At 47.7% G+C, this 14,761-nt stretch overlaps 1 protein-coding gene across 1 annotated transcript in view; it reads right to left on the reverse strand.

Annotated features, from left to right (window-relative positions):
* ADCY5 (adenylate cyclase 5) overlaps positions 1–14,761 on the reverse strand; it is a 336,865-nt gene that overhangs the window by 13,206 nt on the left and 308,898 nt on the right. The window contains exons 13-15 of the mRNA XM_077829909.1: positions 14,188–14,304; positions 12,493–12,657; positions 6,143–6,318 (exon numbers count right to left, since the gene is read on the reverse strand). Coding sequence (XP_077686035.1) covers positions 6,143–6,318; positions 12,493–12,657; positions 14,188–14,304 — 458 coding nt within the window. The remainder of the gene's footprint in view (positions 1–6,142; positions 6,319–12,492; positions 12,658–14,187; positions 14,305–14,761) is intronic.

Raw genomic sequence — 14,761 nt, forward strand, 5'->3', positions numbered from 1 at the left:
ACCTCGTACTAATAGAGGATTGGCATAGCAAAGTAGGATGAGTTAAGTGGGGTGTGGGGGGGAGATGACCACATGGGGAGACTTCCTTACCTGAGCTTGAGATTTCAGGAATGTCCTTTGACAAAAGATTCAGCAAGAAGGCATGTATTATATGGGTGCAATATATACACGTAAGTGCTTGGTCGGCCTGACGGCTGGGGTTCTCAGGAACACTGGCATTCAGTAAGTATTGAAAGATTTGGCCAAGCTCACTCAGTCATCCCTATTAGTTTGTAACAATGTGGCACAGAGGCCCATTGGTGCCTGCTGGCCAAGGCTTCACTGATCTGTGTCAGCAACTCCTAATAGGCCTGACAAACTCACTACACCTAACACACTGCTTTTGCAGTAAATTATTCCCACATAGTGTCTTGTTAGGTATCAAATGAAAGGTGGTGTCATTAATATCAATGTGAAATGTATGTACTGATGATATTTAAAAAGTTATGTACATAAAATATATCCTGAGAGTATGTATCAAAGGTATGAGTCACCAGCAGGGACAGGTTCTCTCTCAGCACAGGGGTGTTTGGATAGCTAGCTAATTTACATATAAATAAAGCCTTGTATTGTTTCACAACAGGCCTCTCTTCACTGATTAGAACTGAATGCTAATAAAGAACAGAGACATGTGAAGTCAGCATGAAGGCAACAGGCACCAGAGAAAAAACAGGCTTTGTCTCCACTTAAACCCCCACTCCACTAGCACATCAGTGTAGAGAGGTTCTCCCATCGCTATAGTTAATCCACCTCCCCAAGAGGCAGGTAGCTAGGCTGATAGAAGAATCTGTCTGTCAGCATGATGCTGTCTACACTGGAGGTTTGGTTGGCATCCTAGATTTCTCTCTCAGGGTTGTCGAGTTTTCACAGCCCTGAGAGATATAGCTATGTAAGTTTTCAGTGTAGACCTGCCCCTAGAGGGTTTTACTGATGCTGGGGACAAAATCACTAACTTTGGGGGAAAATAAGAGGAAAGGAAAAGGACATGTCCTGGTCTATCACGGAGGGCACACCAAGGACAGGGCTTTTGGACCCATGAACAGTGGATCCAGCCATGTGGGTTGATGATGCTGGAAGAAAGGTTTAGGTGATTTCAGACAAGGATTTTAGCCTGTTAAAGTTAAGTTTAGACACCAAGGAGCGTGTTATACTTTTTATTTCATATGTAACCATTCCTGTTTCCATTAACCTTACCCAGTATCTTAATCTTTGATGATAAACGTATGATTGTTTCACTATATCTCCATGCTGTGGTGTTATAAAGGACCTGATCTTAAGCTGGGGACCTGGTCAGTGAAGCTGTGTGTATACTGTTCCCTTGGGAATAGTTACTGTGAGTGTCCAGTGACATGGGCTGGACACCACCAGGAGACACTTCAGAAGAGGAGCTCAGGGACTGAAGTACACCAAGTGTTAACCTGCAAGCAAAGGTAAGATGGCAGAGCCCTGAGGAGACTCTCCGAGTGACTAAGAGAGTGAGTGTGTCAGGGAGCTGACACCCAGTTTAGCACCAGCAAGTCTCTCTCTGGCTAAGGAAGGGGGATAATCAGGTGACTCACAATCCTAGACACAAAAAGAAACCATCACAAACAAGTCTGGGAAAACTGGGGGAGCTCCAGAGTAATGGAAAAAAGCGAATGTTGTGCCATTATTTAAAACAAGTAAATGGGACGATCTGGGCAACTAGACTGGTTAGTCTGACATCAGTCTCAAGCAAAATCATGGAAAGGCTAATATGGGATGCAACTGGTAAAGAATTAAAAAATGGTAGTTTAATGAAAGACAGTCAACATGGTTTGATGGAACATGGGCCATGTCAAACAAACTTGATGCTGTTTTTTGATGTGATTACAAAGTTTGGGTTGTAAAGGTGATTTTTCACATAACATTCTGATAAAAGAGTAAACACTATACCAAATCAATGTAGCCCATATTAGATGGATTAAAAACTGGTTAACTGACTAATCACAAAAAGTAACTGTAAATGGGGAATCATTATCCACAGGAATATAAGTCATAGGACTGGAAGAGACCTCCTTGGTCACTGAGCCCAGTCCCCTGCTAGTGCAGATAACACCATCAAGTAATCCTGTTAATAAACTTATCAAGCTCCATCTTAAAATTAGTTCGGTTGTTTGCCTCCACTACTCCTATTGTAAGAAGGAGGGGGTGTTTCTAGTGGACTTTCAGAGGGACTATTCTTGGCCTCATGCTATTCAATATTTTTAGCAATGATCTGCAGAAAACATTAAGTCATTGCAAGTGAAGTATGCAGATAACACAAAAATTGTTGGAGTGGTAATTAATCATGGGAACAAGTAGGTAACACAGACCAAGCAGGATCGTTTGATAGATGCGCTTCTTTGGGCAACATGTGTAGGAGCAGCCCTAGGCATTTTGCCAACCAAACAATTTCAGCCCCCCGCCCCCCAAAAGCGGCAGAGAAAACAAAAAAATGGCCAGCCAACCAGTGGAGGAGGTGGAAAAAAAAGTCATGGCCCCTGAAAGCCGGTGCCCAGGACAACCGTCCTGCTGAACCAGCCCTGAACATGCATATTTCACACAGCAGAATGTGAGATCGTACATCTAAGAACAAAGAACATCGTTCACACTTACAAGATGCGGGACTGAATCTTGGTATGCAGTGACTCGGAGAAGGACTGAGGGGTTACACCATATAATCAGCTGAACATGAGCTTCCAGTGTAATGCTGTAGCTAGTCAGCAAATGCAATCCTTGCATGAATAAACACAGGAATATCAAGTGGGAGTACAGAGGTGGTTTTACCTTAGCGTACGGCATTAGTGAGACCATTACTGGAATACTGCATCCAATTCTGGTGTCCATACTTCGAAAAATATGTTGATAAATGGAAAGTGTTCTGCAAAGAGCTACAAGTACAGTTCAAAATCTTATAATGAAAGGCTGAAGAAGCTTAATCTAGTTTATCCAAGAGGAGGTTAAGAGATAACTTGATCATGTCTACAAGTACCTACATGGGGAAGAGATTTCTGATAGTAGATGGATCTTTAGTCTAGCACAGAGGTGGGCAAACTACGGCGTGCAGGCCACAGCCGGTCCGCGGGACCGTCCTGCCTGGCCCCTAAACTCCCAGCCAGGGAGGCTAGCCCCCAGCCCCTCCCCTGGTGCCTCAGTGTGCCACACTCTGGCCCGCCACTCCTGTTGAGCAGCTCGGGCAGCAGGGCTGGCTCCGGCCAGGCGGCCTGGTAAGGAGGTGTGGAGCGGGGGGTTGGATGGGGTGGAGGTTTTGGGGGCAGTCAGGGGACAGGGAGCAGTTGGATAGGCGTGGGAGACATGGGGGGGCTGTCAGAGGGCGGGGATGTAGATAGGGGTTGGGACAGTCAGGGGACAGGGAGCAGGGGGGTGGTTAGGGGGACAGGGGGAGGTTGGATGTGGCAGAGGTTCTGGGGGTGTGTGTCAGGGGATGGGAAACGGGGGGTTGTATAGGGGGTGAGGTCCCAGGAGGGGCAGTCAGGGGACAAGAAGCAGGGGGGTTGGATGGGTCAGGGTTCTGACGGGGGCATTCGGGGCTGGAAGTGGCGATGCCAGGCTGTTTGGGGAGGCACAGCCTTCCTTACATGGCCCTCCATACAGTTTGGAAACCCCGATGTGGCCCTCGGGCCAAAAAGTTTGCCCACCCCTGGTCTAGTAGAAAAAGGCATAACAAGATCCAATGGGTGGAAGCTGAAGCTAGCCAATCCAGAATAAACCTAAAATGAAAATTTCAAAATTGAGGCTAATCAATAAATCAGTAAATCTACCTTGGTGCAACTTACCTAGGAACATGATGTACATTCCATCTCAAGACTGGATGTTGTTCTAAAAGATATGCTTATAGCTCAAGCAGAAACTGTGGGCTTGATGCAAAATTACTGGGTGAAGTTTTCTGGCCTATGTTATGCAGGAGGTCAGACTGGATTATCATAACGATGCCTTTTGGCCTTAAAAGCTATGAGTCTATGAAGTGAATTTTCTCTCCTGCATGGCAGATGAGTTTTATGTAACACTAGCTTTGCTCTTCTAGTTATACTTCAAGTGTCACAATGCTGGTGTGTCATTGTAGTCATGTCTAATGATTTCCAGTGCATTACTATCAGTCTTCAGTTGCTTGCATGGTGGGATGGTTTGTACCCAGAAGTACAAAGTGACATCTGTATAGTTCCTAATGAGTGAATGTATTCTAAAGCCTGCAGAATAGACAGTAATTATATAACTACACCAGGAGTCCAAATAAAAGTATCATGAGGCTGTGTTTTTTATGTCAGCTGGACGTGGTGGTACATCTCTAGATTGTGTGTTGTACACTGACTACCCATCTCTCATAAGACACAAATGGATTGCTATGCTTTGTGGTGTTAGCTGCTAATGGAGCTTTTAGTGGAAACAAAAATAATTTAATGAGAATACAGCAGCACAAAAATTTCTTTCTGGGAAAAACTGCTGATTTCCTCCACCTTATTACTGACATTTTGATTGCGGAGTGATGTAGATTACGCTTTTAAGTGCTGTAATCTTGCAGAACACTAGGTTTACCAAGAATGTGATGCCTTTTGGGGTATAAAATGCTTTTTTTCTCCAAATTATGTTTCTATGTTATTTCTTCAAACAGGCAAAGCTATTTAGGGATAAATTTTCTCCTAAAAGAAGGAAATAAAACCCCCAAAAGAGATTAATTGCATCAAAACTACTGACAATGAATATGGCAAAGAAGCGATACTAGTGCCACTTGGCTTCCTGCACAATTTTGTTTGCTTATGCTAACAAACTATTTGCAATGATTCCATTGTAAATTTAAAGGAGAACCTATAAAATCATAAATTATTATTGGACACATAATAATACTAATAAAAGTGGTTTTGAGGGTTATGAAAATTGAGCATGCCCAGCTCGAAAGAACCAACGGACACCAGAAAGGACATGAAACCATCCATGTGGAGCAGTTGTCTCCATCTCAAATGATGTGAAATTAGGACAGATGAACATGTAAGAAAACTATGGAATATGTGGTGGGCAACTCAGGAGGAGAGTGTGTGTGTGCGCCCGCCCGCCCTCCCCAACATCTTGAGGAGATTCCATCATCAGTGGAAGGAGGTTTGTTCAGCAGCATTAGTGCAAGCTTCCCTCACACTGTGCTTCAAAACCCTGACCTGGAGGGACCAATGCACCTCTATAGATAAAAGGATAGCTTTCATTCCCACTTAGTCCTTGGCCTATTTGCAGAGATTGAGAGTTAATGTCACCGTTGGCTTTTGAGATGTGGACATTAGGAACAGGGCGGAGATCACCAGGCAGACATCAGATAGCAATTTTGAGTCACTATTAACCTGGGCTGGATTTGAAGCAACAAACCAGAGGTGAAACCCAGCACCCCAGTATTTCATTACCAAGGGCTTGCCTAGAGGAATAATTAATGCATGGTAGGCTGGAGTGTAAATCTACCTCGTACTAGCCTGCCAAGCATTAATGGTTCACGTGTACCCTTCTGCCCCACACTAGAAGTTCCCTAGTGACCTACTCTCATTTCAAAGCTGGGTATCTCTGAGACCACTGAAACTCCTAGTGCGCGGTACCAAGGTTCACATGGACAGTTAGTACGCAGCACAGTAATGCGAGGTAGCTTTACAACCCAGCCTGCAGTACGCTAACTGTTCATTTGATGAGCCCCAACTCTCTGAGCCATTCAGACTCTGTTGGTATTTTTATTTTTGAAGTAGCCATTTCTGTCTTGACAGTCTTGAAGAGTCTTATGCTAGCAATCAGAACAGCTAACAGCCTCCATGTTAAGAAAAAAAAATCCACACTCTTTCCAATTACGTTTTGTCAGTAATATTTGATCATTACCGAAAACCTGAAAACCAGGTTTAATCTTCAGGAGAAGATTTCTAAGGTGTAGAGGCCTGTGAGATGGCACGGAGAATAGGAACAATGATGGAGCCTTAATTTGTTGTGACTTACACCTCAGTACTGCAGTTCCACAGTTTACGCACTGTAGACTCAGAAACCCAGTCTTCTTAGTGATATGGAGGCATCATTGGGAGTCAATATGATGGAGGAAGACATTTTGAAAGTGAAATCCACTTACACAGTGTTGGCTGCAACTAGAAGATCTGCATTGTCAAAGAGGTTCACCCCTGGCACCTCCACAATGAGAACGTATATGAATTCGATGATCAACATTAGGATCAGTTTCCCGATGCAGCTGATCTGAAGGAACACAGAGCAGGCCAGGAGACTCAGTAAGACACTGTAGGTAAAATACTGTGTAAAGAGAAAAAAAGAAAACAGGAGAGAGAGAAAACTCAGTAGGACAAAGCAAACCAAAACTAAGAGACATAACAGACCATATAGACGGAGTAGTAACCCTACCCCTGAGCTAAATGAACACTTAGACTGAAGGTCAAGGTGTGTGTGTGTCCCCAGGAGGTAGCAGAAAGCACCATCACATTAATATTACGGTAAAATGCCTAATGTTCTAAGGCCAGATTCTGCCCTTGGTTATACCTGTGCAACATCATGGAACTTAGTGGAGTTGGAGCAATAGCCACATCCGTCCCATCCTTTACCAAGCTCAACGTGCCAAGCAGAGTGGAGGGGATGGATCCTCATCCGGCCATGGAGCAGCATGGCTCAGCTTCAGCGCTGCAGTAGCATCCTCGGCCTGCGAAGTGGATCCACCAGCCCTGCTCCCACTCCACCCTCATCCACCACTTCCAGATAGATGCGGAGTCTCCTCAGTTCCCATTATACCTAATTCTGCTCCCCTCTCTCTACACAGACCTCACTTTAGCTATGTATGCGAGTTGTAGAGTACACAACACACACTGCATACCTCACTAACATGCAGTGTAGATGGTGAGGCAGGGCTTAGGGGAACAGGGTAGAGGGCCCTATATGACGCTGGCAGACCAGGTGCCAGCTCTTGCAAAGGCTTTAGGCCTCAGCCAAGCACTGACAAATTCACTGCTGGGAACCAGTCTGTTTCACGTATGGCAGTATAGTTAAGATAGGTATTGGACTTATAACAATGTGTTTAGTCTTTATGACTAAGTTGCTGCATGCATTAATTTCACTTATAATTTCGTTATCACCTGCTGCAAGGTAATATTTAAGTTTTTGCTTTGTAACTGTAAAAAATGTTTGCTCTAAAACTGTGAACTCAGTCAGAAGGGATATCTGCTGCCCATCGAAAAGGCCTATCAAAACTAAACAGGCCATTGTGGGACATCACGATACAGATGCTGTTAATTGCCCCTGGACACCTATGAAGAAACTACCTGCAAAAGGGCTCATCCCATCAGCTTGAATTCTGGAAAAAGAAAAGAAAAATATCTAACAGGAAAATTTTTCATCTTTTTTGCTGTTTGGACTCTCAGAGGGCTGGAGCCATAGGCGCCGACTCCGTGGGTGCTCCGGGGCTGGAGCACCCACAGGGAAAAATTGGTGGGTGCTCTGCTCCCACTGGCAGCCAAGCTCCCCTCCCCGCCCCCCTGCTTCACCTCATCTCTGCCTCCTCCCCTGAGCATGCCACGTCCCTGCTTCTCCCCCTAGCTCCCAGCGCTTTCTGCCGTGAAACAGCTGTTTTGTGGCATAACAAGCTCTGGGAGGGAGGGGGGAGGAACGTGGCATGCTCAGGGGAGGAGGTGGGGAAGAGGCGGGGCTGGGGATTTAGGGACGGAGACCAATAGGGGCAAGAGGGGGGGCAGAGTTGGGGCGGGGACTTTGGGGAAGGGATTGGAATGGGGGCGGGGTGGGAGGGGGCAGGGCAGGGGTGGAGTCAGGGTGGCGCCAGGGGCAGATGGGGGTTGAGCAGCCACTGGTGCCAGCAGAAGTTGGTGCCTATGGCTGGAGCTCTGACATAGAAGCAGAGATCCAAGGATGAAACTGGATTAGCCCTAAAAGACATTAAACTCTTACAGATTTCTACAACTCTGTCACCTTTTGGAACCATAGACTGTAACTCAGTTGTGTATTTATGTTGCTTGCTTTAACCTTGTAATAAGTCTAATTTTTCTTAGTTAATAAATCCTTAGATAGTTTACTATAGGACTAGCTACAAGTGTTGTCTTTAGTGTGAGACCTAAGGTGCAGACTGATCTGGGGTAAGTGACTGGTCCTTTGTGACTGAGAGTAATCTCAATATTGTTGTGATCTTTGGTAAAGTCACAATGTATCACTAAACTCAGCTTTCCTGGGTGGCAAAAGAAACTGGAATGCCCAAGGGGACTGTCTGTGACTCCCTGGTATAGTGCGTTCACACTTGCTACTAGGTTGGTGAAATCTAATTATAGAACATACAATCAGCTTGGAGTCTCTCCCCTGCTTCTTGACAGTCTGTCCTGAGGTCAGCACTCATGGTTGTGAGCCACTCCAGACAGCGTGACCCCCAACATACCTCAATGCTACGCATGGGTGGCGGCTGGAGCCCCCCTTTGGGGAGGCTAGCCCCCGGCTTCGCCCCTTTCACCCGCACGGCCTGCTCCTGGACCAGAGCCCCGAGACTCCCTGCCCCCACCGTGGCCAAAGCAACAAGCCCCCCCACCCAGAGGAGCCCCGAGCCCCCCATCCCTTGGCTGGAGGAGCCCCAGGTTGGCCGAAGCCCTGAGTCCCCTCCACCTGCCCAGAGGAGCACTGACCCCGCCACACCCCCACTTGCCTGGAGGAGCCCCAGGCCAGCTACAGCTATACCTCCCCATCCCTCCCCAGACCCTAAGCCGCCCATGAAAAGCCACAGCATCTCTTCCCAAAGAGGAACCTGAGCTTTTGATATACCCCGCGCAGGTTCTGGGGCGGCTGAGGAGGCGGTATCTGCTACTCAGCTTCCTGGATTCATCAGTAATCTCTCTGGAGTCCAGGGAGATGACTGGTGAACCCAGGAAGCTGAATAGCACATACTTCCTCCTCAGCCGCCCCAGAACCTGCATGGGGCATAATAAAGCAAAAAGGTCCCCTGCCAAAACCGCAAGCTGGTGGCCAGCAGCAGCGTCAGGAGAAACAGAACCTCCTCTGGTCTATTATACCCACCGCCCATGACGCTACGGTATTTACCCTGCACAGCCCGCTACATGCTCAAGCAGTGCCTTCCACATCTGCACTGCTATTTTTAGCAGCACAGTGTCCCACTGCCTCTCTGCTGCTGGAGCCTTTCACCAATTCAGCAAAAGGCTCCACCAGCAGGGAAAGATTCCTCCGGTGCCAGTAGGGAGCTGCCAGAGCTTTCCCCTCACAGCTCCCTTTCCACTGCAGCCTTTCACTGCCATGTGTAGCTACATACTGCAGTTACAAGTATGGACGCAGCCTGCTTTCACTGTGGCTCGTAGTGCCGGTACTCTCTATGCCACCACAAGTTTAGACAAAGCATAACGAAGATTATAAAATGTTGCAAATTACAGTAATGAGTGTGGTATAACCCCTCCTCCCATAGTTTAGACCAGGGGTTGGCAACCTTTCAGAAGTGGTGTGCCAAGTCTTCATTTATTCACTTTAATTTAAGGTTTTGCGTGCCAGTAATACATTTTAACGTTTTTTAGACGGTCTCTCTCTATAAGTCTATATATTATATAACTAAACTATTGTCGTATGTAAAGTAAACAAGGTTTTCAAAATGTTTAAGAAGCTTCATTTAAAATTAAATTAAAATGCTGATCTTACGCTGCCGGCCAGCTCAGCCCGCTGCCAGCCTGGGGTTCCGTTCACCTAGGCCGGCAGCAGGCTAAGCGGGGCTGGTGACCAGGACCCCAGACTGGCAGTGGGCTGAGCGGCTCAGCCCAGTGCCACTCAGCTCGCTGCCGGTCTGGGATCCCAGCCCTGCCCACATAGAGTGGGTACCTACCTTCTCCCTGGTTCTAGCCCATTCTCTTCCTCTCTCTCTGCACTGAGCTGAGGGTGGGAGTGCACTGAGGACAGGGCTGGGGGTGAAGGAGCAGGCTGGGGGTTGGGGTGTAGGGTCTGGCCAGGAGCTAGAATGAGGGAGGGGGCGCAGGGTTGGGGCAGGAGATTTGGGTGTGGAGCGCTTACCTGGGCAGCTCCCAATTGGTGCGAGGGGTGCAGGTAGGAATGTGGGGGGGGTGGTGCAGGAGCTCCCGTTTGGTGCTCAGGGTGGGGGTGAGAATGTGGGGGGTACAAGAGTCAGGGCATGGGATGTGGGAGGCTGGGTACGTGTGAGGGGTGCAGGAGTCAGGGCAGGGGGCTGGTGGTGTGTGAGGAGGGTGCAGGAGTCAGGGCATGGGGGGGCTGGGTATGTGTGTGGGGTGCTGGAGTTAGGGCTGGGGTCATGGGGGTGCAGGGATCAGGGCAGGAGGCTGGGTGTATGTGAGGGGGGTGCAGGGGTCAGGGCAGAGGGCTGGGTGTGTGGGGGGGTGTAGGGGTCAGGGCAGAAGGCTGGGGTGTGTGTGGGGGGTGCAGGCGTCAGGGCAGAGGGCTGCGAGCGTGTGAGGGGGGTGCAGGGGTCAGGGCAGAGGGCTGGGTGTGTGTGGGGGTGTAGGGGTCAGGGCAGAAGGCTGGGGTGTGTGAGGGGGGTGCAGGCGTCAGGGCAGAGGGCTGCGAGCGTGTATGGGGGGGTGCAGGGGTTAGGGCAGAGGGCTGGTGTGTGTGTGTGGGGGTGTAGGGATCAGGGCAGAGGGCTGGTGTGTGTGTGGGGGGGTGTAGGGGTCAGGGCAGAAGGCTGGGGTGTGTGTGGGGGGTGCAGGCGTCAGGGCAGAGGGCTGCGAGCGTGTGAGGGGGGTGCAGGGGTCAGGGCAGAGGGCTGCGAGCGTGTGAGGGGGTGCAGGGGTCAGGGCAGAGGGCTGGGTGTGTGTGGGGGTGTAGGGGTCAGGGCAGAAGGCTGGGGTGTGTGAGGGGGGTGCAGGCGTCAGGGCAGAGGGCTGCGAGCGTGTATGGGGGGGTGCAGGGGTTAGGGCAGAGGGCTGGTGTGTGTGTGTGGGGGTGTAGGGATCAGGGCAGAGGGCTGGTGGTGTGGTTCAAGATCGTAGGGGTGGTCTCAGCACCCTGCCCAGAGCGGCTCTCGGCAGGGGTCTGGAGGGGATATGCCCTGATTCCACCACTCTTCCCCAAGGCCTCGTCCCCACCTCTTCTCCGCCTCCTCCCTGGAGCAGCGAGCGCGTTGCGGCTCCGCTTCTCCCCCTCCCTCGCAAGGGCCATCAGCTGATCGGAGGCAGGGAGGGAGAGGAGGAGGGGCGGGAACCCAGCAGGCTGGGGGAAGAGGCGGGGGAGGGGGGACCTTGCTTGCCCTGCAGCAGCAGTGGGCAGGACCAAGCTTCTTCACCCTGCCCCCGCGGGGGGGAGGCGGAGAAGAGCAGGCCGGGGTGGGCAGGGTTTTTAATGGCACGCTGCTGCCTGCCGTCCCCTGGATTAGACAATGACATTGTCTTTAATGACATCAGAATTACGCTCCAACTGCTCCAATGGGAGGTAAGGGCCCTCAGCACATCTGGGGCACCCGGTAACACCTTGAACAACTGGGCCCTAAAGGATCAGCCAGAAAACGGAAAAGGTTCCCATAAACCCCTAAGGTCCAGACATCACAGCCGCCTGCACCACAGGCTTTTCCTCTTCGGTTCCGACTGAATTTTTTTTTTAATGGCTGTGACCTAAACGCTCACAGAAGTATCTTGAACAACTGTCCAAAAGGAAGTAATTTAGGGCACAGTAAAGTACAATGTCATGAAGAAGATTTATATCTTTTGCTGTAACAAAATAAAAATCAATAGTTCAAAGCAGCTTGCTTCAGTGCTACAAATCCTGACTACTGGACTATTATAACTTTTCTGCTTCCAGTCACGGCCCATACTGGATGCTCCAGAGAAACGCAGAATGTACCCAGGCCAAAGTTTTCAAACTCGGTGGCTTCAGTTAGGCTCTAAAATGCATATTTAAGCACCTACATTAATTTTCAGAGGCGACGAGTACCCAAAAGTTCTACTGAAGTCACTGACAGCCACTGAAGCACGTCAGTAAACTATGTCATGAACGCATGTGATCATGTCTCCCTCTTGTGGCTGAATCCAGTGACTACAAAAGCCTACTACTACTTACTCAAAGCTAAAGTTTTCCTGCAACTTGAGCAGTGAAGGTCTCCAGTTCATCTCTTCCAACAACAACGTGCCTATGTAATAGCTGTGGTTTGGTACACCGAGCACCTGCAGGTCCCACTGACTTCAACCAGCGCTGCGAGTGCACAGCACCTCTGAAAATCAGACCACCTATTTAGATGTCTTAACATGGATTTAGGTGCCTAACTTGAAACACCCACGTTTGAGAATGTTGACCCTTATCAATTCTGTAATGATGGCTGCAAAGGGAAATTTGTGTCATGGCTCCTGTCGTGAACAATCTTCACCCTGTATGAGATTTAATTACTTTTATGCGAGCATGAGTAAATACAGAACTGAGCCCCTTTTGAAATCCAGCTCTGCAAACAATTCTTTCAAGCAATACCTCTGGGAAGTTGCAATTGGGCAGGGAACTGCCACAGAATCCCTGCCAGGTGCCCAGGCTGTATTTGAAAGATGAGTTGCTGATAAGGCATATGTCCACCTGGTCGGGAGTGATGTTATACTCTGTAGCCACACAGCTGACAAGATCCACAGTGCTGCACATGAACTGGAGAAAATAAAGATTGTGACAAAAACCAAAGGCACGGGTAAGAAGAAAAATCAACAACCAATTCATTTTAAAAATTCTCTTGAAAACGATAGAATTAAACATCGGGTGACACACGATATATATCAGTGCCCCAGTTTCCACAATAAGTTTACTTATCTATGCAAATCACTGGTATATTTATACTTGGTAGCAACTAATGTATTGACAAAGGGGATATGCTGGTAATTTCTCATAGCTAGCAATCTATCACTAAGACTACTGCAGCAGGGGGCCTTTTGCAGCAAACGCTATTGGACCAAGAAAAAACCCACTGTTGCAGACTTGCTACAAAATGCTGAGAAACCAGCAGAATACTGGTACTACAGAGTGCTGAATACTACTTCATGACCAGTCTGATTAAGCAACGAGTTTGCATCAGCCTTTGTTAATGTTATGAAATGGTTAGCAATGACAATGGCCAGACACTCCAGGCTGTTGAGTAGAATGTCCATGAATAAGGGTCCAATTCTGAAAGGTGCTGAGCACGTTTAATCCACACCTGCTTCTTTATTGGGGCCCAATCCTATGAGGTGCTTAGCGTCTTGAAAGATCAGGCCCTAACACTGTAACCATAATAATACTTTGCACTTCCCTAGTGCCTTCTACCCCAGAACTAAAAGTGCTCTACAAACAATATTTATCTCCATTTTACAGATGGGGAAACAGAGGCAGAGAGCGACTACCAGCCTGATTTAAGAGGTGCTGAGGACCTGCTATTTTCATTGAAATCAATGAGATCTGCGGTAGACCAGAACTTTTAAAAGTTAAGCCATAATTGACATACAGGAAGACTATAGCAGTGCCAGCAGTAGAGGCCAAATCCAACACACTGCCCAGTGCTTTAATCACAGGATCATCCCTTTTCTCTTAAAAATCCCCCAGATTTATGTAGCATACAGAATATTTAGTTTCATGTTGAAAATAAATTTAGCTAACAAGTTAAAAATTAAAAATAGTAGGCTATCAAGAACATTCAATCTTTCTCTTTGCATCTGAAATTAGCAGCAGCGTCTGGATGCAAAGAAACCCAAGTGTTTCACTTAAAATGCAGCCTTTCCAATCTCTGTGAAGTGATTACACTCAGTGTGAAATTCAACGTTGTGCAGAGGCCAGCACAAAGCCTGGGCAGCATGTAAGTCCCACTCAAAATAGAGCTTTTTTGGGACCTGAGTGACACATAGGTCTTGGCCTGGTCCTTTATATAGTGGTAAACTTCGCTCCTGGTTTATACAGCTACCAAGAGAAAATAGAACAGTCAAAAAATGGATGTGCAACAAAAGCAAAACCAGAGTCAGCAATGCAGGCTGTGAGGAAGGCATTTAGATGACTCCCATTTCACTTTTGGGGTGGAAAGACTGCCCTCAGAAATAGCAACAGCAACATCTGACATTAATTCACATGATTGCAATGAGTATGCATGTGGTATGCATGCCTGAAAAGATCAATAATAAAACTACACAGTAAAGAAATGGATTAAAAACCATGTACCATGTTGACAAATGCTGACAGAAAAACCAGTATAATGGCGAAGACCCCAACTAAGGTGCTATTGGTCCTGGATTGAACAATCTTCCTTGCGAGAGTCTGGAGTGGAGCTGGGAAAAGCTGGACATGAAATAAAGAGTAAATAAAATACATAAGACGTGGATATTTATAAATGTAATGTTAAGATCAACCTACATCCCTACATATAAATGGCAGTGCTTTTGCTGGATGGGGTCAAAGAAGAGTGACAAGGACTTGTCTTCTTGAATGTGTTTTTTGGGAGGCGGAGGCAGACAATAAAGTGACGGCAGTGCAGTCTGACAGACTTGTCAAATCTAGCTGTTTCTTCCCAATGAAAACGATGTCTTCTGAGCCAAGATGACACGGTATGCAAAACTGTGTATCCCGTCATGGTGGATGGAAAGTTAACCACAAATCATCTTTCACTGCCAGGATCTAGAGGTCATGGATTTAAAAAAAAGAGGGCTGCAAAATCTCTGGTGTATTCATCAGTGCAATCGGAGGCATACCTCTCTTTCATTCAGGGAAATTAAGCTGTACCATTTTAAGGACACAT

Source organism: Eretmochelys imbricata, chromosome 11 (assembly GCF_965152235.1).
Source record: "Eretmochelys imbricata isolate rEreImb1 chromosome 11, rEreImb1.hap1, whole genome shotgun sequence".
Taxonomy (NCBI): Eukaryota; Metazoa; Chordata; order Testudines; family Cheloniidae; genus Eretmochelys; species Eretmochelys imbricata.